Source organism: Pseudocercospora fijiensis (assembly GCF_000340215.1).
Source record: "Pseudocercospora fijiensis CIRAD86 unplaced genomic scaffold MYCFIscaffold_6, whole genome shotgun sequence".
Classification (NCBI taxonomy): Eukaryota; Fungi; Ascomycota; class Dothideomycetes; order Mycosphaerellales; family Mycosphaerellaceae; genus Pseudocercospora; species Pseudocercospora fijiensis.
In genome coordinates, this window is record NW_006921537.1 from 3858394 (window position 1) to 3878963 (window position 20570).

The 20570-nt window shown below is 52.7% G+C and overlaps 7 protein-coding genes across 7 annotated transcripts; 3 read left to right on the top strand and 4 right to left on the bottom strand.

Moving 5' to 3' along the window:
- Positions 1-460: 460 nt before the first annotated feature.
- On the top strand, positions 461-2360 carry MYCFIDRAFT_81471 (uncharacterized protein; the record flags this gene model as incomplete). The annotated part of the gene is made up of 6 exons (XM_007930420.1): positions 461-508; positions 576-651; positions 715-881; positions 1016-1165; positions 1226-1263; positions 1319-2360. The coding sequence occupies 6 exons, from the start codon at positions 461-463 to the stop codon at positions 2358-2360; spliced, it is 1521 nt and encodes a 506-aa protein (XP_007928611.1).
- Positions 2361-3503: 1143 nt separating this feature from the next.
- On the bottom strand, positions 3504-4520 carry MYCFIDRAFT_204303 (uncharacterized protein; the record flags this gene model as incomplete). Its single annotated transcript, XM_007930421.1, has 2 exons — positions 3966-4520; positions 3504-3904 (listed from the first exon to the last, which is right to left on the bottom strand). Exons 1-2 carry the CDS (start codon positions 4420-4422, stop codon positions 3504-3506), a joined length of 858 nt encoding a protein of 285 aa, XP_007928612.1. The 5' UTR covers positions 4423-4520.
- A 443-nt stretch (positions 4521-4963) lies between these two features.
- On the bottom strand, positions 4964-5240 carry MYCFIDRAFT_38481 (uncharacterized protein; the record flags this gene model as incomplete). Its single annotated transcript, XM_007929761.1, has 2 exons — positions 4964-5092; positions 5154-5240. The coding sequence occupies 2 exons, from the start codon at positions 5238-5240 to the stop codon at positions 4964-4966; spliced, it is 216 nt and encodes a 71-aa protein (XP_007927952.1).
- A 1934-nt stretch (positions 5241-7174) lies between these two features.
- On the top strand, positions 7175-9611 carry MYCFIDRAFT_155600 (uncharacterized protein). The gene is made up of 3 exons (XM_007930422.1): positions 7175-7347; positions 7403-8324; positions 8382-9611. Exons 1-3 carry the CDS (start codon positions 7326-7328, stop codon positions 9454-9456), a joined length of 2019 nt encoding a protein of 672 aa, XP_007928613.1. The 5' UTR covers positions 7175-7325; the 3' UTR covers positions 9457-9611.
- Positions 9612-10042: 431 nt separating this feature from the next.
- Positions 10043-15546, top strand: MYCFIDRAFT_189548 (uncharacterized protein; the record flags this gene model as incomplete). Its single annotated transcript, XM_007930423.1, has 2 exons — positions 10043-10065; positions 10122-15546. The coding sequence occupies 2 exons, from the start codon at positions 10043-10045 to the stop codon at positions 15544-15546; spliced, it is 5448 nt and encodes a 1815-aa protein (XP_007928614.1).
- Positions 15547-16093: 547 nt separating this feature from the next.
- MYCFIDRAFT_81476 (uncharacterized protein) lies at positions 16094-16994 on the bottom strand (the record flags this gene model as incomplete). The annotated part of the gene is made up of 3 exons (XM_007930424.1): positions 16094-16103; positions 16245-16527; positions 16862-16994. The coding sequence occupies 3 exons, from the start codon at positions 16992-16994 to the stop codon at positions 16094-16096; spliced, it is 426 nt and encodes a 141-aa protein (XP_007928615.1).
- Positions 16995-19043: 2049 nt separating this feature from the next.
- Positions 19044-20526, bottom strand: MYCFIDRAFT_81477 (uncharacterized protein; the record flags this gene model as incomplete). Its single annotated transcript, XM_007930425.1, has 2 exons — positions 19044-20224; positions 20280-20526. The coding sequence occupies 2 exons, from the start codon at positions 20524-20526 to the stop codon at positions 19044-19046; spliced, it is 1428 nt and encodes a 475-aa protein (XP_007928616.1).
- Between the last annotated feature and the right edge of the window lie 44 nt (positions 20527-20570).

A 20570-nucleotide genomic window follows, 5' to 3' on the forward strand; every position in this document is an offset into this window, starting at 1 on the left:
ACCCAACCACCCAGACGAAATCTCTCCCATCACACCCCCAGAACCAGAGCCAGAACCAGAATGGCCTCTCCGCACCTCCTCCCCCATCTTCCCAGAAATCGACCTCGACATCAACATCCTCAACTTCTCCCCCCACCGCCGCACCCCGGATTCCCAAACCGCAACCCTGAACCCCCCATCATCCCCCATCAGTTACAATTCCCACCGCCAACAAACCCCCGACTCCCTCGCCGCAACAAAACGTTCCCGCCGCTCAAGCATCACCGGCTCCACCGACCTCTCCATCGGAAAATTCTCGTTCGAAGACGACGAGAAATTTCCGTTTCCGTTTGATGGGGAGTTACGGGAGACGTTGGAGAGGCATGTTCGGGGGTCTTTGTTTCAGACGAGACGAGAAGAGGGGGAGGGACAGGAACAGGAAGAGGAAGAGGAGGAGGAAGAGGAAGAGTATCCGAAAAAGATGGCGTTGGGACTGATTCTGGTGGCGTTGTGTTTGGCTGTGTTTTGTGTCAGTGAAAAATTGCACGAAAGATTTTTATCATGAGACTTTTTACTGATTGGTGCCCGCCGAACAGATGAGTCTCGACATGACCATCATCTCCACCGCCATCCCACGCATCACCGATGATTTTCAAGCTTTGGACGACGTCGGTTAGTATTGACATCGTCATGAAAATTTCCATTTGCTGACACTGGTTTGTGTGTATATAATAGGTTGGTACGCATCATCCTACATGCTAACCCTCTCCGCTTTTCAACTCTTTTACGGGAAATTGTATACGTTTTTCAGCAAGAAATGGATCTTCCTGATGGCGTTTGCGTGGTTTGAGATTGGGAGTGCGATTTGTGGGGCGGCGCCGAATTCGACGTGTCTTATTGTGGTAAGGTTGTTCCATTTCATCCTTCGTAGTTTGTTAGATTTGGATTTTTCTGGAGTGGAGAGATGGGGGGGGGGGGGGGGGGGTTTGCGAGGTGGTGGTGGTATTTCGTGATTTTGGGCTGATATTTCAGATAGGGACGTGCGATAGCGGGATTTGGATCGGCGGGTTTGTTTTCTGGGGCTCTTTTGATTATTGCGAACAGTGCTCCTTTGGCGAAGAGGCCGACTTATATTGGGATTGTCGGGTCTATGTATGGACTTGCTTCGGTGACTGGGCCACTAATGGTAAGGTATCGCTTTTTTGAAGCAGCATTGTTGATGGAAACCAAGCTGATATCGTTTCAGGGTGGCGCCTTCACTGACCATTTGTCTTGGAGATGGTGGTGAGTTCGCTCTACTTGACTTTTGTTAGCAGCAGAGGACTGAGGATGCATTCAGCTTCTACATCAACCTTCCCATCGGAGCCATGACGGTGCTGTTCATCGTTTTGTGCTACAAAGAATCACATCGATCCCGAGCACAAGTCCTCCAGACAAGCTGGAAGGCTAGAGCTAAGCAGTTTGACCTCGAGGGCCTTGCGATCTTCTTGCCCATGGTCATCTGTCTTCTGCTTGCAATGCAATGGGGAGGCTCGACCTACCCATGGTCCGACGGTCGCATAATCGCCCTGCTTACGCTTTTCGCAGTCGCTCTAGTAGCATTCATCGGGGTGCAAATCTGGAAGAAAGATAACGCAACAGTACCACTGCGAGTCCTCAAGCAAAGATCGATCGCCGCAGCCTCATGGTTTGCCTTCACCCTCGGCGCATCATTCTTCATCCTCACATACTACATTCCCATCTGGTTCCAAGCGATCAAAGGAGCATCTCCAGTCAAGTCAGGCATCAACAACATCCCCATGGTCTTAGCCGTTGTTCTCTCCTCAACCCCCACAGGCATTGCCGTAACCTACATCGGCTACTACACGCCCTTCGCAATCCTCTCGTCCATCCTCTTGGCAATAGGAACCGGACTCCTCACAACATGGGAAACCAACACCGGCTCCGCAGAATGGATCGGCTATCAAATTCTCTGCGGTCTGGGCGTGGGCTTCGGCTTCCAACAAACCATGCTCGCCGCACAAACCTGTCTCCCAAAAGCAGACGTCCCGATAGGCACAGCAATCGTGGTCTTCTTCCAAACCCTCGGCGGTGCGCTCTTCGTTTCGGCCGCGAATAACATTTTCAACAATAAGCTCTTGTCTGGGATAGCTGGGGTGGTCCCGGGTTTGAGTCCTCAGACAATTCTTGAAACGGGCGCCACGGCTTTGAGGAATGTGATTCCCGACGGCTATCTTCCTGCCGTGCTGGAGATTTACAATGATGCGTTGGTCGGCACGTTTTATGTGGCTACGGCGTTGGGTGCTTTTTCGATTCTGGGATCGGCGGCTCTGGAGTGGAGGTCGGTGAAGGGGCAGGATGTTCATGCTGTGGCTGTGTAGCCACGTCTGTAATGTGATCTCTTCGTGAATAGCATGTAGATTGAATAGTATGCTTTGACTTTCCGAGTGGGTATGACGCTGCTGGAGGATCTGGAAATTACCAATAGCACACTCGACACGATGGACCCTCGTCGAAAGACGGGCTTCTCAGAAGTCGTAGATCTGCTTCGTCGACGACTCTGGTGGGTTAAGTAGCAGAACCCGAAAGCTGTACCTCTTTACGATTACATGCGAACGCTGATGATCAATGGAATCGAAATTTTCGTTTACGGCCGCGATTGGCCACATACTGCCAGTAAGGAAGTCAATGCTGCGTCAGGTTCTAGGCTATCTGCGCAGGACTATGGGAACGTCAATGATCCTGCGATTGCGGAGCTCTTCAAGACCTCGGCCGGAAGTGAGGCACAAATTCAAAGATTTCTCGTGGATAATCCAAGACGACTTTGGCACTCGTGCCTAGGTAATGGTGACGCTGGGTTTGGAAGGATACAAGTGAGTCGAGACAAGACGCTCGTTCACATAGCCTGTGCAGTGAATACACGAGATATCATGTGTAGGGACAGCTCGAATATGATCATCTTCCGCGAAATCTCTTCATCACTCATGCTCTGTTCAATAGCTTAGATTCTGCACATTGCTCGTTCACCCTCACCATGTCAGGAATGGCATCAAGGCATTGCCTAGGAAACGTAAACAACACCATCCGAATCCGCGATGATGAAGTTTCTAGGATCTATGGTTGCTTCCTGTCAATTCGATTGCAATCGCAACGGCACATTGATATCTGAAGGACTATCGATAAACTCTCACCTCCAGCTGTTCATCCAACAGATGGAGCAAAAATCGAGAAGCATCAATTCCAATGTTCCTGCGTCCATCGATAACAATGGCAACAGCGCCCGGGTACCTAGGTTGCCACCATAGCAAGCGATTGACTCGGATATGAGGATCTGGCTGAGACATGAAGCGAACGACATCTTTTGGAATTTGGTCGATGTATGTAATTGCCTTGAAGCTGGGGGGACTTCCATGCCTGTCTTCAATTGACCGTGAATGCTTGACCAAAGATTTTGGCGGAGAGGATGATGGATGTGCTTGGGTCATCGGAAAACGCGTAGATTCATCCGTCTTGAAGATACCCAATCATTTCCCCAATTTCCCAATCCCAGAATTCGCAACCGTGATGATATCCACCAGCCATCTCGGAAAGAATTGGTAGAGAATCCAAGAAACAGTCGCGAACTTTCCCTTCCAGATGCTGCCATTGGCACCAGCGAGCACATTCTGGGCCACGTACTTCGCGTACTCGTCTGTCTCCATACATTCGAGATCGGTGCCTTGGTACGTTCTTGCGATTTCACTTTCAATCGACTTGTAGCGTGAGTTTTCCGGGAGTTTCCACGTGGCGACATTCTCCTTTTTCGAGATTCCGGACTTGATGGCGCCGGTCATTAGTGTGACTACTTGCACACCGAACGGTGCGAGCTCCATTCGCAGAGTGTCGGTGATCTGGTTCAGGGCCACTTTCGTCGATGCGTAGAATGCTAGAGTGTGCTAATGTCAGCTGCAGATCTTGGTGCATGTAAATCCCGCAAGTATGCTTACCGAGGAATGGAAACCTGGCGGTTGAACCAATGCTCGAGTTCATCACGATGGTGCCCTTGGCGTTGATGACTAGATGTGAGAACTTCTGAGTCACCCGCACGCAGCCCCAGATGTTAATTTCGTACATGGCCTTCATCTCATCGATGTCGGCGTCGAGGATGGGGGCGTTTGCAGACATTCCGGCATTGTTGATCAGGTAGTCGAGGTAGCCGGCAATGGTATTCTTGTCGCTTGCCAGCTCTGTTTCAACTTGCTTGACGCATGCATCGACGCTTTCTGAGGATGTAGGGTCGAGTTGCAAGGTAGAGATGGAAGGATTGCCGTGCAGATGGGACATCTTGTCGAGATTTCTTGCCGTAGCAAACACTTTGCAGCCTCTCTCTGCGAAGGCGATGGCTAATGCTGAGCCAATACCACCTGCAGAGCATCCTGTGATCAGAACGGTCTGTCGTGGCATATTGGATGGCTGGAGGTGATGACGAGGTTTGATTGTGCCGATGGCGTGTCGTGGATGTAGTACGAATTGAGGGTGGCGAGGTATCCGTTCGGCCTCGTGACAAATATCAAAGCCAGAGCAGAAGTGATGATTTTCAGCGGCCTTGAAACGACGACTGTTGTGTTTTGATTGTAAAGCTGAAAGCGCCCTCCGGAAGTGTTTCATCCGTGCCAAGACATTTCGTCCGGTTCCGGATATGCCCGGGTAATAGACGCAATCTACCATGGTAGAGGCTTTGTCCGAACTGAGAGCGCTACCCAGTGCTTCCAACCCTCTGAATTGTATTAAGACTTTGAAGACTCACATCAGCATCAGCTTAAGTAAAAGCCCTCGAGGACGAGGTGGTATTTTTCATCATGCCTGAGGCAACAAATCCCGCCGCGGCATTTCTTGGTGGAATCAAATAATCAATTAAAAAGTCACAATCCGCCCTCTATCGCTCGCTCGCTCAATTCAATCACATGCACGCATCAAACATCGCTCCTCTTCCCATCTCCCCTGCCTACGCAAAGCAGTCATCATACGTCTTGCTATGCTTGTTCACCGCATGTTCATCCAGCGCTTTCCGATTCGTAGTGCTTTGGAAAGAAGTAAAGCAAGTCTTGCACTTGATAGTCTGTGCAGCGGAGTTCTGCGACGAGTGTCAGAGAGAGTCACAGTATAGAACGATAGTTCGAGGCTGGATGTCTTACGGATTTCAGCTGCGATGTAGGACCTTTCTTGTCATTCTTGCCACCGGCGCGTTCGCGCTTTTGCTGGGCTTTGGCTCCGTTTCCCATTTTGAGAGGTGTGGAGGCGTTTTGTGGTGGTGTGGTGTGTGGGTGTGGGTGTGGGTGTGGTCGCTGGGTCGTGCGGGAATTTGCTTGCGCTTGCAGGAAGAAGAAGGAGGAAGTGAGGTTCTGGCCAACGGCTGTCTTCATGCGCCGGTCTTGGCGGCAAATGTCGGCGTCTAATAATAAAAGCTTTCGTTGGGGTAAATCTTGGCGGACAGTGAGCTACTAACAATTTGGAGGCATGGACTTGAAACTTATTAGTAAGGGTATCGGAAGTGGAATTTTTGCATTGCTTGTGATTCTTGGCATCTGGGAAACAAGCTGTGCAGGTGTGATGTTTGATTTGCTGAATTAAGAAAATCCCGAAGATAGATGTGTTTCGAAAGGTAGACAGCAAACAGTGGGTCGCGCGACCACGTTCAGCAGCATCGTAGCAATGACCAACGAAGTGACGACTGTGGCAGCATTGGATGTGAAAGACACTGGCGTGGAATGAAACGTGGTCTCCAAAAGTCTTCTCTGCTGTATGCTGCCTGCTATGTACTGTTCTCTGCTCATAATCTGACCCAATCGACCTTTGCTTCTTCTGAACGGCTTCAGAGCCTTTCACAGCGACACTGGCAATGAGAGTACCCGCTCGCGTTGGTGTAGCACTGCATGCCTCGTGAGCCTGATGACCTGCGGTCCATGTTGGAGCACTTACTGTTGACTTGGCGCAAGACCAGCCTGATGGCTTGCCAAGATCATTGTAGCAGTAGGCCGGGCAGGGCACACAGGAACGCTTTTCGAGTCCAGCATCAGCCTAGACGAGTCAGCAAAGCATCTTTGATCCGGTAATAGGCGTCCGAACATCCGGTGCTGGTGCAGCCATTGCCAGGCTGCCGAGGAACAAGAACAATGTAATCTTCATGATTGAAGTCGGTATTGGGATTTTGAGGCCGTAATTCCGCAGATAGAGTACAATCGGGATGGAAGATCTCACCGACGAAGCTCAGAAGGGCAGCCTCGAAGATATATGGTCCTGCCAAGCACATGCTCGCTCTCGCTTGAAGTCTCACCGGCGAGATTGTGGTTCGCCATGCGCAAGCGTTGGATCTGTACACCATCACAAGTCTGCCGTATACGCCAAAAGATGCCTCGACCAGGGGGCTGCGCAGTGTTGCTGTCCGACTGGACTTTTGAAGGCTGCCTCTTGCCGAATCAGGCATCCGCCTAGCGGCTAGCACAAGGCTACATTTGCGGGGAAACGCCTCCTTATAGCTGAAGTTGGCGCAAATCAAGGGTACGTGCAGATACGATGCAGAGAAACGAGGTCTTCTCGGCTCCAATGCAACATGAAAACAGGTGACCTGTTCAAACCACGTCTAAGCGACCGGGCTTGGCAAGCCAGCAGCATGGAGTCTGCAGTCCAGGCTATGCATGGCGTAGATGAAGTGCGCTGAAGAGTCTATTGAACAGAAGCAATCGTGTACGATTTGTGTTGTGGCTCGTTGGTAGGCCAGTCCAAGGATCGAAGACGGGCGCACGACACCTTGGGCGGGATGCATAGCAGGTTCATGTGAGAGCCGTAGAGGATGTGTAGGTACAAGAAGTCTGGCGATGGAGCCTTTGAGACGGCATGATGTGCAAGTTCTTTTCCTCAGATGACAGTGGGCGTGTTGAATTACAGTACTGGAGCCCGGAAACAAGCGTGAGGTATCGAATGTGCTCGACTCATTCTGTATGTCGTGGTGATGATCAATATTGGCGAAGCGCTCACGTTGTCGGCGTTCCGGACGTGTCGAATCGTGTTGGCGATGGACTGCGAAGGAGAAGCAGAATGCAAACAAATGCAGGGCCGTGAAAGTTTCGATTCGGCCTGATCCGGCACGGCCCACTTTCGAGATCCTTGGCTGTGACGTCTCGCTCATCCGATTCCGCGTCAACCTGGAAGGCAGAAACGTGAGCGCACGAACACACACAGCCCTTTTGTGTGCAGCGATTGCGCGTCCAGGCAAGGCTCCCATATTCCACCTGCACTCAATCGCCTCTGAAGGCATTCCTTGCTACGCCCACCACAGTCCATACCGCATTCCAAGCTCAGCAGCGACGATGAATGTGCTCAAACTACAAAGTGGGTCTCGAAGTCAGCAGCACTGGAAGCTCTGGACTAACCACGCGATGAACAGAGAAGTATCCGCAATTCCCACAGTCGGAGATATACAGCCTCAGCGACGCCTTCCGCAAACTCGATGTAGACGACAAGGGCTACGTAGACGAGGGAACGGCGATCAAGTCGGCGCAGAACACCGAGCGACAGCCGTACGATGTGGTCCGCCAGGCATTGAAGGAGGTCGAGCTGGACAGCAGCCGAAGAGTTGAGCTGGACGATTATGTGGACCTGATTGCGCGCTTACGCCAGAGCTCGCCCGCCCAACAGCGGTCGCGCGGCTTCAGCAATGCCAACAAGCCCGAGGGAGGAGCGGCGCCGCAAGTTCAGCACGCCGCGACACGCAGCATAGGCAGCGGAGCGGCGGCCAAGGCGGGAAGAATTACTGTCGGAGGCTCGACGTCCAGCTCGCAGCATACCATCAACGAGGATGAGCGGACAGCATTTACCTCGCACATCAATGCTGTTCTAGCGGGCGACCAGGATATTGGCCACCTGCTCCCATTCCCCCTGGACACCTTCGAAATGTTCGATTCCTGCAAGGACGGTCTCGTTCTCGCCAAGCTCATCAACGACAGTGTGCCGGACACCATCGATGAGCGTGTGCTGAACAGGCAGGGCGGCAAGATTAAGACGCTGAATGCTTTCCACATGACCGAAAACAACAACATTGTCATCGAGTCCGCAAAGGGCATTGGCTGCTCGGTCGTCAACATTGGCTCGGGCGATATCATTGAAGGCAGAGAGCACCTGATCCTTGGTCTCATTTGGCAGGTTATCCGAAGAGGTCTGCTCGGCAAGATTGATATCAGACTGCACCCAGAACTTTACCGCTTGCTGGAGGATGGTGAAACGCTCGAGCAATTTTTGCGACTGCCACCAGAGCAAATTCTGCTTCGATGGTTCAACTACCACTTAAAGAATGCAGGCTGGCACAGAAGGTAAGGGTGGTGGTATGGTGTGCGCGACGTTCATGCTGAAACTGACCTCATTCTCAGAGTCCAAAATTTCTCCAACGATGTCAAGGACAGCGAAAATTACACCGTCCTCCTCAACCAACTCGCGCCCAGCATATGCTCACGATCACCACTCCACACGTCGAATGTCGAACAGCGCGCTGAGCAAGTGCTCCAGAATTCCGACCGCCTCGATCCTCCATGCCGCAAGTTCTTGACTCCGAAGTCCCTGTGCGCCGGCAACCCCAAGCTAAATCTTGCATTCGTCGCCAACCTGTTCAACAATCATCCCGGACTTGAGCCGATCACTGAAGAAGAGAAGGCCGAGATTGAGGACTTTGACGCGGAGGGCGAGCGCGAGGCGCGTGTCTTTACGCTTTGGCTCAACTCGATGAACGTGCAGCCGAGTGTGGTCTCGTTCTTCGATGATCTCAAAGACGGCATCATTCTCCTGCAAGCATACGACAAGGTTATCCCCGGCTCTGTGAACTGGCGTCACGTCAACAAGCCTCCCGCCAATGCGGCCACTCCTGCCAGCCAGGATCCTGACGAGCAATATCTGACCATCAAGTCCGGCATGTCCCGCTTCAAGGCTGTGGAGAACACGAACTACGCCGTCGAGATCGGCAAGCAGAACCGATTTTCTCTTGTCGGGATTCAAGGCGCGGATATCACGGATGGGCAGCGGACGCTTACGTTGGGTATGGTGTGGCAGCTCATGCGGAAGGACATCACCAACACACTCTCGGCTGTCGCACAACGTATGGGGAAGCGCGAGCTGAGTGATGCGGACATGGTCAAATGGGCGAACGACAGTGTCCAGAAGGGTGGCCGTTCATCACAGATCCGATCTTTCAAGGATGGGCAAATCGCTTGCGGCGTTTTCTTGCTCGATGTGCTCAACGGCATGAAGAGCAGCTATGTCGACTACGACCTCGTGGCTTCTGGAAGGACGGACGAGGAAGCATATGCCAATGCCAAGCTAGCGATTTCTATTGCACGAAAGATGGGTGCAACGATCTATCTCGTGCCGGAGGACATTACCAGTCTGCGCACGAGACTCATCCTGACCTTTATTGGCAGTCTGATGGCTACTGCGGAGAAGCTTGGTTCATAAGACATTGGCACGATGGAAGCATGGTGGTTTGTGTTGGAACAGCGCGGCGTCGTGGTAGTCGATGTGTGCACAATGGGAGGGGGGCGTCGGATGATAGATAGCATGAGAGTGAAAAGTAGGCAATCGAGCGCATTGACGACATGTCTCCTGCAACGTCCCTGCCTTGACTGAATATTATAGAATCACATGCCTTTGCTGATGTACAAGAGCTACATGTAGCCTGTGAGGGCAAGAAAGCTATGCCACATTATTCAATGGGGCCATCAAAAATGGCGTCAATGCTCCGCGTGTGATTGGACTAGACCAGTGACGCACGGGTGCCTCGTCAGGCATGCAACGAACGAATTGACGTCTCGTCTCAATCGCACAAACGTTGAAAGCAAACCTTCGACCAACACATTTTGCCCCGAAATACATTTCGATTCCTTCGCGCATTCAACATCGCAAAGCAGTGTTGGGCAAGTGATTAGAGCCATGAGCGAGCCCGGCTCCGACCAGGCCTCCAAGCCCAGCGGCAACGGGGCACCTCCCAAGCCGAAGCCGAAGCACGATGCGGAAGTTGTGCAGGACGACAGCGACAGCGACGATGACGATGAGGATGAGGATGAGGTCTGCACAGGGAGCGAGAGCGAGAGCGAGGCCGGCACCACCTCCACCGAAGAAAGTGAAGTTGCACGTGACGACGCCACGCGCGTATTGCAAGAATATCGCCGCCTTCCATCACGGCGCGTGGATCTCGTGGGCGACTATGCGGGAGACGAGCTCTTCCTCATCGAAGGCGACTCGATGTTGCGCCGGTGCTTTGATGACGACAAGCTCGACTTCGACGTGGGCCTGCAATTGCTCCATGCCGCGTGGACCGTCGAACACTTCCTCCACCAGCTCGTCAAGCGAAAATGCAACTTCCACGTGGTCTTCTTCGACAGCAACCGGGAATTGTGCCTCCCCTCACCCCCCCAAGCCCAAGCCTGTCCCCAGCGTGCCGCACGATACTACCTCGCTCGGGCATCGATCATTCGCCATCTGCAAGCACACGTGCCCAAGATCCATCCTTCCATTGCCATCGACATCTTCTCCTCTTGGCAGTCTCCAGAATTCATCGAGTATCTGGAACACACCTCGCCGTACTTCGTGATGCTGCATGATGGTGCACAGGCAGATGAGAAGGCAGTCGAAGATGCACACGCAAACCGTCCCTGGAGCCCAGACCGCATCGCGCTTCGCCGAATGATCGGCGCATTCGTGGAACGCGGCTTCAATATCGCCCTCGTCAACGGCCTCGAATGGCGCGACACGAAAGTCATGACCGACGTGTTGGAGTCGAGGAGACGCACAGGCAAGGCTGATGAGTCGCCACATTCCCCACCGCAACTCTCTTTGCCGCCCACGCTTGATGTCTCCGAGTATGCGAGCAAGCTACCCTCGGCTCTCACGCAGCGTCAACGACTCGCTATTCTCACACTTGCTGTCATATCTCGCTCACGTCAGAGCTCGGGAGCGACAGCGCGATTGAGTGCTGCCTTCCTGCTACACCTGGCCTTGCTCGCCCACACGCCCTTATCAGCACGTCGTGTGCACGTTTCCAAGCCTGACGAAGAGACAACACTGTTCATCGATACACTCTCTTCCACAGCAGAGTCGATCTTGAACAGTGCGGCCTGGCCTGAAGCGACTGCACATGATGATGCCGACAGCGATCTGCTCGATCTCATTGACGGCCGACTGTTTTTGATCGTTGCCGCGACGAAGCCGAGCGTCTCTTCCGAAGTGAAGGCCACTTTCGACAAGCTCTTGAGCGCTTTACAAGCTGTTTCCGACGCAAGCGAGCTGGATCCTAGTACAGCTGTGGAGCGGTCGACAGAGTCCACGAGAGAGTCTCCATCGCCAGCGACAGCAAAGAGCACTGTCAGAGTCTTACCTTTCTCGAACAAGGTATTCGACCAGCACTTGGAGTCAGTCCAATTGAAGATCGACTCCGGACCAGAGGGCCCCAAGACTCTAGCTGCACGCAAGATATTCCGGGAGGTGACGCACTGGCACAACGCGAAGAAGCCACTCGTACAAAAGAGTGTCACTGCTCCCAACACTGTGCAAGAAGCCAGGAAGAAGGCACGAGAGGACAAACGCAACCAGCTCTTCATGGCCGAGATGAGGACATACGCAGCATCGCTCACAAACGCCATTGGCAAGTCTCTGGAACCAGAGACCGTCATTGTCGGGGTGCCGAAGCAAAACACCATCAGATCTGCGACAGAGTCACCAGCTGAGTCAGATATGTCCGACAGTGGCAGTTCCGCAAAAGGCAAGGGCAAGCCGGGCAAGAAGGGCGGCGGTGGCAAGACTGCGGCGAAGAATGCTGGCAAGCAGGCGATGCTCAATAATATCGCCGCTGCCAAAGCCAAAAAGGACGAGGGCACAGGCGACAAAATTCATGGCGCCTGGAAGGTGGCGTGTCAAGGCTTCGAGGCAGACCGGGACCCACGAGCTCGATATCGCAAAGCCAAGCAGTATCTCGCAAACATCCAGCCCGCGTGGCGAGAGATCTTCGGAACAGAGGGCGAGCTGTATCTCGTCAACTGCCTCCTGCTGTTCTGGATTGATGCTTGCCGACGCAAAGAGCAGCCGGGCCGACAGCAGGTTGCAGCACTGATCTGGAACCACGCCAAGGTCATTGCTCAGCAGTCGCCCCTGACCAAGTCCATTTTCAAGTGCGTGGAGCTAACCGAGAACACTTTGAAGCTGCCGCCATTGCCTGCATACTCCGCTTCCCCGGTGGATCGAAAGTTGGCGTTCGATTTCGCATTGCCTGCGAAAGCAGAGTCGCTGGCCATTTCCCTTCCATCGACGGAATTCCAACTGCTCGAATGCGGACCATACCTGGAGCGTAGTTTCGATTCCAAGCCTGATCCTCGTGTGGACTTCAAGCCAGACGGCTGGCAGAGGAAGGTCCTCGACACGATCGATGCTGAGAAGAGTGCCTTTGTGGTTGCGCCAACATCTGCCGGAAAGACATTCATTTCTTTCTACGCCATGCGGAAGGTTCTGGAGGCCGACGACGATGGTGTGCTTGTTTACGTTGCCCCGACAAAAGCTCTCGTGAACCAAATCGCTGCTGAGGTTCAAGCGCGATACTCGAAGAAATTCAAGTATGGTGGCAAGTCGGTCTGGGCTATCCATACACGAGACTACCGCATCAACAATCCCACAGGATGTCAGGTCCTGGTCACCGTCCCTCACGTGCTTCAAATCATGCTTTTGGCACCATCGCATGCCAACTCATGGTCGAGTAGAGTCAAGCGCATCATTTTTGACGAGATCCACTCCATCGGTCAAGCCGAAGACGGGGTTGTTTGGGAGCAGTTGCTCCTGATGGCGCCCTGCCCAATCATTGCCCTCTCAGCGACCGTTGGCAATCCGCAGGAATTTAGCGACTGGCTGGCGACCACCCAACAGGCAATTGGCAAGGAGCTTGTCACGGTTCAGCATCCACACCGATACTCAGACCTTCGCAAGTACTTCTACGTGCCACCAAAGAAATTCGGCTTCCATGGTCTCCCGGATAAGAAAGCCTTCGGATCTCTTGGTCTTGAAGGCTTGACGGGGTTCAACTTTGTTCACCCGGTAGCAGGTCTGATTGACAAGTCTCGCGGCATTCCGGAGGATCTGGCACTGGAGCCCCGCGACTGCTTCACCTTGTGGAAAGCCATGACTGAAGTGCAGACGAAGGAGCACCCTGTTCCTTCAGATCTCAACCCCAGCAAAGTCCTGCCGGAGATAATCAAGAAGGTAGACATCTTGGCGTGGGAGAAAGATCTCAAAGCCATTCTCCGCGCTTGGCTGATGGATAAGACGTCACCATACGATCAACTACTGCAAAAGCTCGAGCGAAGCTTCCGCGCTGACAAGCGAGAGGAATTGTATCGCACTTCCGAGGACAAACAGAAAGCCATACTCAAGGTGGAGTCCGTCAAGACCTCGACCCTGCCACTTCTCTGCCGATTGCACGAACAAGATGCTCTGCCTGCAATCCTGTTTAACTACGATCGTCTTCAGTGCGAGGACATCTGTCGATCTGTCGTGGAACAACTTCAGCGTGCTGAGCTGAAGCAAGTCAAGAGTGGTAAATCCTGGGAGCGGACGTTGGAGCGCTTCGAGGAGTACAAAAAGCTGAAGGCTAAGAACAACGCCAGGACAGCCAAGGCCACATCGAAGAAGACCAAGCTGCAAGGCGACGACGACGACAAGTCTTCGAAGATGGATGAGAGTCGCGAAGGTGATTTTTCCTCGAAATGGGAAGGCTTCAATCCCGATGGTCCAGCTGACGGCTATCACTTCGCGGACTACACCAAGGTTCTCATGTCAGAGCTCGACATTTTCTTGCGACAACTTCGCAAGCGAGAAATTGCAGAGTGGCTGATTGATGCTCTGGCTAGAGGCGTTGGTGTGCATCACGCGGGTATGAATCGCAAGTATCGCCAGGTGGTCGAGATTCTCTTCCGCAAGGGCTTCCTGCGCGTGATCATCGCAACAGGAACGTTGGCTCTTGGTATCAACATGCCCTGCAAGACTGTGGTCTTCTCTAGCGACTCAGTCTTCTTGACGGCTCTCAACTATCGCCAATGTGCTGGTCGCGCTGGGCGTCGTGGCTTCGACTTGCTCGGAAATGTCGTCTTCCAGGGTGTGTCTAGGCAGAAGGTCTGCAGACTCCTCAGCTCCAGACTTCCTGATCTCAACGGTCACTTCCCAATCACGACTACGCTGGTATTGCGACTCTTTTCCCTCCTTCACGAGTCAAAAGGAGCGAAGTATGCTGTCAATGCGATCAATGCTCTCTTGTCTCAACCCAGGCTATACATGGGCGGCGCTTCCTTCAAGGACCAGACAATGCATCATCTGCGATTCTCCATCGAGTACCTGCGTCGACAGCACTTGTTGGGCTCTGATGGTGCGCCGCTGAACTTTGCTGGCCTGGTGTCGCACTTGTACTTTACGGAGAACTCGTCATTCGCATTCCACGCGCTTCTCAAGGAAGGCTACTTTCATGAGCTCTGCGCTAATATCAACAAGAACGAGAAGGATACTCTGGAAACGTTGATGATGATCCTCTCCCATCTGTTCAGCCGCATCAAGTGCCGTCAAGCAGATAAAGAGTTCCGAGAAAAGGTGATCAAGCCATCATCATCCATGGTCTTCCTACCTCCAATGCCGGAAAGCGCCAGCAACATCCTGCTCGAGCACAATAAGCAGACTCTCGACGTCTACCGAGCGTATGTGGAGACCTTCGTTGACCAGCATATCAAAGACGCAGACCGCACTCTGCCTCTCACTGGCCTTCAAGCAGGAGCCGAAGGTCCGATTCCGAGTGGCATCAACAGTCTCCCACCATCTCGCATCCGCTCCTCATTCGTTGCTCTCTCTGGCGCAGATGATACCTTTGACAATATTCACGACCTCTGCCAGACCGTTCGAGACGGTGTCTTCCTCGAAGAAGCCGTGATTCCACACATGAACGTTTACCCGGAGGAGATGTCAGTCCCTCTCAACGCCTACCTCCTCGATTTCTTCAAGCATGGTGACGTCCACACCATCGAAAAGGCCAACGGCATCCGCCGATCAGAAATCTGGTTCCTCCTCAACGACTTCTCCCTCGTCCTGGCCACAATCATCACTTCCCTCATGAACTTCATGAAACTCACCGAGTCCACCGATCTCGACATGCTCGAAGTGATGGGCAACATGGACGCTCACGAGGAGGCCGAAGACGACAAAGTCGCCGCCACTGAGTCCCAATCCGAGGCTTCCGGCCCCAGCATCGCAGACAGCGGTATCGCCATGACTGATCGCACGAAGCCGACCAAGTCTGCTGCTCCCACCCAGAAGCAATCTAGGAATGCGGAGAGCTGGGAGGATCTCATGGGTAGTGAGAGCGAGGAGGATGAGGATGTCGAGCAGAAGGCTGTTGAAGAGGTGGCGGAGGAACTTGCGGCGTCGTGGGATGGCGAGGGAGGTGAGGGGTTGAAGGATGTTTTGAAGGCTTTTCAAAAGTTGCATGCTGAGTTCACCGTCAAGTTCCGGGCTATGTGGGCTTGAGATTGGAGTGGAGTGGAATGGTTGCATGAGATAGAGTTAGAACAAAAAGTCTTGGTATCGCAGGCTACGTGCTTGGAACTGTTGGGCTGAGGCCTGACTTTTGCTTGGGAATTTGGCGTTCGAGGCAGCTCACCATCACATCAACTTCTAGTAAGCTCTGTCTCTCTCTCTCTCTCTCTCTCTCCCCGTATCGATACCCCTGCCGCCGCTCAGAACAAGTGTTGCACATCTACCTTGTTCGTTCTTTACCGATTGATCCGATCCGATCTGCCTCATATATACCCCTGCGAGGCTGGCTGGCTGTTTGGAATGTGACGACGCAGGCTCAGACATGGAATTTCAGGAGAGAGAGAGATGAAGACGCGGCGCGCTTGGAAGGAGAAAAAAAAAAGGAGCTCTTTCTTTCTTGTTCATCAATGTCGTTTTGGAATCATCTTGTGGGAGATTGATTCTTTGCCAGCCAAACCACGAGGACCAAAAAAATCAGTATCCATGAGAAAGGCATGCATGCATCATCGACTGCCCTTTTTTTTTTGACCAGCCAGCTTTACGTGGAGCTAGCCGTATGTGTGTGTATTGAGCAACGTTGCTCAATATGTATTGATATGATCACGGCAGGAAGGCCTGCCTCTGGACGAAGTGGAGGCATTCGGGTTGCATTCGAAGTGTGCTAGAGAAGACGTATGGCCACGACTTACTTTCCGGGCTGCGGGAATGCATTCCTAGCTTTTAGGCGAGCCCGGTCAGGATTTCGAACGAAGTGGAATGAATGAATCCTCGGGCGGGCGTGGACTGCGAGATTGAGAGATCTTGATCCGGAGGAGAGGAATCGTGCGCCTTCGAGTGGATGGGTGAGCAAAAGTGGGCTTCTGGGAATTGGAGTACGTGCGGGCCGGTTGTCGCTGGCCACATACGTTGGAGTCTTGGCGTGAGTAGCTGCATCCTGATGATCGCAAGGTGATGCGGTTTGTTGTTGATCGTCTGTCTGATGAAGTGTGTGTGTGTGCATGTGACCCAGTGATCGATCCTTGCGGCCGAAGAAGTGGGGACGCATTGATATGCGCTCAGGTTTCCCGTGCCCATTTTTTTCGCTTGCCTCCCCAGCGCAGAGGCTTCGTAGCAGGGTTCAGGCTAATATTGCACGATCGGTGCACGATTTCTATGGTATCAGGGTAAAGCCTCCAGGGATCGCCACTCACAACGAATAACCAAGATGGTTGGGTGAATATGGGAGAGATCAGACTTGCATCCTGGAGTAGGAACATCTTTTTCTGCATCCTTTTGGAGCCTAAGATGGACAGCTGCCAGAGCTTACACACCCTCTGTGCACGGAAGACGTCGAACATGTCTGCTTGAAGGAGGATAGCCTCGAGTGGCTCGGCTGTTCCAAATACTGCGGCAACAGCTGCGGCAGCTGGCGATGTTGATGCTGGGCCTGAAGTAGACATTGTTGATTTTGCGAGTGCGAGGTGTTCCAGAAAGTTGAAGAGCGCGCGAGATGCACGATATATCAGACATTATCAGATCCTCTTTGTGCCTAATCGCAAAGGATACGAGGGTCGGCGTGTGTCTGAACAGGAGGTTGTAGGCTCGACAAGCAAAGGCTGAGATCATCCTGCTGTGTCTGAGATGCCGACCCCACTGGATATGGACGTAAGACACCATAATCAGAGTTCTGCCAGTTGCCATGTTCGCATCTCGTCTGCCCCGAGCTACCAAAGCGCTGCCACGGAACGTCTTAGTGATTGCTCTCGCAGCGTTGTCAGCTGCGCATCGAAGATGATCAGTTTGATTGGTACATCCCGAAATATTGCCGTAGAAGATCGATCCAATGATGTCCTGCGCGGTGTTTTCTCCAATGATCATGAGTGCGGGCGAGGTGACGGACACGCTTCCAGGAAAGATGGCCGAAAGCAAGTCATGCAAGGACGAAAATGCACTGGAAGAGAGTCCGAAAGTGGCACCAGGCCGCATTCCCTGATCTTTGCCCCACGGCGGTCTGATCTCCAACCTCCGCCACCCAGTTGGCGAGTCAGGGTTGAGAGTCTCCCAATCTTCAGGCATAGGTAGACGCGTTGAGTTGCAGTACCAGGCGATTGATCGTTCGACATAGTCTCCAGCCACCACTGAAGCTTGAAGACTTTGAACGCACAACTCGAACAGACATTCTGTGGCAATGATGATGGAAGTGTTCGATATACTGGTTCCATATGCTAAGGCGGTGGCATCCTGGTTGCTGCCTTCTGCCATCAGCATTCGCACCGCTCTGAAATCACCGTTTTCGTGCACGAGGCCGACCGTTTGACGTGCTGATATTCATAATAACGTCCTTGGCACTAGGGTATTTGTTGTAGGTGAGGCTAGGCATCATCCCAGGAGGGCCAAGATCGCATGTTTCCTCGCTTGAGCCCGCGAAAGGCGCAGTGCAGTTCCTACGCAGCAGGTGAGAGAAGCTTTTGCAGCTAGGCCGAACAGCTAGAGTTGCGACAGGATCCCAAGTACAATTGCCACTCTCACAGACATACTGCGGTAGGGACCATGCTTGAGACTCGTCCATGTTGATTAGAGAGTTGTAGACAATCGACTTCATGACTGGATCTACGTGATAAACTGCTCACCCGTCAGTCGTTGCTTTATTGAGGGAGACATGCAGATTACTCACGGTACGATGCACCGAGTTGCGATGCACTCATCGGGATTCCTGTTGAACCGTAATCTGAAGCATTCGAGACAAACGCAGGTACAGTGGCATTCACCACTAAGGTGCGTAATGAATGAGGTTCTGTATGAAGGGATCGAAGCCGAGCGCCAGCAGAGTTGCAATTGCAGCCAACGCCGCCAAGTGCCTATGCAAGTCAGCATGTTCCTTTCTGCGCCAGTCGAAAAGGCATTGTACCTTCCTGGCTGCTCGAATAGCAGTATAAGGCTCCCCATAAGCCCTCTGCTTGCGGAATGAAACGTTTGCAGGTCTGACATGGCCCGCTCTTTCTCTGCCATCCATGTCCACTTGAGTTGCGACAGCCCACGTGAGACGGGAATCAAGACCATGGCTTTTGCTAGAGTACTGAGCCATGATAAGAGTGTATTAAGAGACACTGTTGCCCATTCAGGTTGTGGCGCATTGTCGAAATGGCTGAGAATTATAGCGATTGCAATCAAAGTCGCGCCAAGAGTCCTGGCGATTAAGTTGCAGACAGGCGCTAGCATATCAAAGCACGCTGCAGATTGTGGTCCTCAGCTGCAAATACCCTGTGCTATGAATGGGCGTGCTAGAACAGCCGAAGACGAACTTGCGTTGGTGAATCCTCTCGTCATCTCGTGCCACCTCGCTAAAGCTCTGCACGTGGTCGCACGAGCTTTTTTGGGAGTCAGCTGAAAGAAGGATTGCCGCAATCCTTGTAAGCGGACGACGGCGCTCGATGAACGTAGGGCTGATTGCAACGATGATGCTCCAGCTTTTGTGCCTAGATTTCGATACAAATCGCGAAGGTCTTGGGTTACTGTGAAGCCTTGACATCGTACTCCACATCTGTGCGAATCACATATTTCGCACCCTCAGTAACACCAGTGCCTTCGTGCAAAAGCGCTCCCTTAGCCTCGCCGTGAGGGAAGACAGCGACACTGCCCATGATTGGCTTGACAGGATAGGCATTGATGATACCTTCTTCCACGCTCGGGATGAAGAAGGTCGTCTCGCCTCCTTTGAAATCGTCATTGAGGTAGATTAAGAAAGTGAACAAGCTCGACTGCTTTGCATCGGACGGCGAAGAGTCGTATTGGTAGGCATCCGTAACAGGATCGATGCCTGAGGGTGGCCAAGCACCATCAATATGGCAGCGATACTCAGCGCCGGGGACGTAGCGATACACGCGGAATCTACGATTTATGCCACGCACTTTCCTGCCGGAAACGGAGTCTGGAACAAAAGCCTTGACTCGTTGCCAAAGCTTGTCGTGAAAAGACTGATCGACTATCCAGTAGAAGTTGTGGGCCAGTATGCTGGTTTCTGATCCGTCATCCCGGATTGGCGCGTCTGGTATAAATTCTATTGATTCGCCAGCTGCAACGATCGATCGACACTCTTCTGGCGAGAGGACGTCTTGTATGAGGCGGAGGTCGGACAACACCGGATGCTGATGGCATTTAGCTTGTGGCGGATTGCTCAGAAGAACCGTGTCGTCCTTGGAGGCATACAGGATTGCTGGATGCATGTTCGGTGGCTTTCGCCGAGGACCAGGTGTATTTTCCAATATTCGGAAAGAGTCCTTGATGTTTGATGGGTTTGATTTGAAGATGCTCTTGTCGGCAATGCTCGCCAGCAGCTGCTGTGATGGCTCTTTCGCTGTTCTCAAGTCCCATGTCGATTGAAGCGCGATGGGGCCCAACCGCTTAGCACTCCCAGAACGCGTCGAATCTGTCGGCCCAGTAACCCTCAGAACTGCATCGACCACTCTTAGCAATGCTGAATTGTTAGCATATCTCCCATTGTTGACTTTGCCAAGATCTCGGTCTTGATGTGACAGTCCGGACACCACATCTATGCTTCGAATCCAGCGGCAAAGAGCGCCCAAAGTGGGAGTTTCTTGACGGATGCGCATTTCTGAAAGCAGAATCAAGGCATCGGTATATTTCGCATCTGTGAGCGCGGCAGATATGCGTGAAGTAAGGCTATTGCCCTCTGGAGATGTGCCTTAGCAATAGGGCTAGTATTCAAGCCCGGCCACCAAGCTTACCAGCTGCATTCACCCCAGTCGTACATGCTTTCCTGAACTCGAACACTGCTGTTCTCAAGTCTTTGCATGCTTTGGACTTGATGATGGATGGGTGCTCCGCCAATGTCTGCAGTGTCTCAACCACAATCTCGACATCTTCTGGAGCCACCACCGAGTATGGAGACTCTATAGTCTCTGCGGGCAGAGCCTGCTTTTTGAAAGCGGCCATAACCGCCTGCTGCTGATTGTTGCGCTTTCTTTTGCCCATTTTTGGGCTTGATGGGAAGAAAGTTGTAGCAACTGTTAGGGCTG

Excerpts from the sequence above, each read along its gene's own strand:
- MYCFIDRAFT_155600 (XM_007930422.1), top strand. The coding sequence starts at position 7,326 with ATGAATGTGCTCAAACTACAAA. Across the intron at positions 7,348-7,402 it reads GAATGTGCTCAAACTACAAA|AGAAGTATCCGCAATTCCCA; the intron begins GTGGGTCTCGAA and ends CGCGATGAACAG. Across the intron at positions 8,325-8,381 it reads AATGCAGGCTGGCACAGAAG|AGTCCAAAATTTCTCCAACG; the intron begins GTAAGGGTGGTG and ends CCTCATTCTCAG.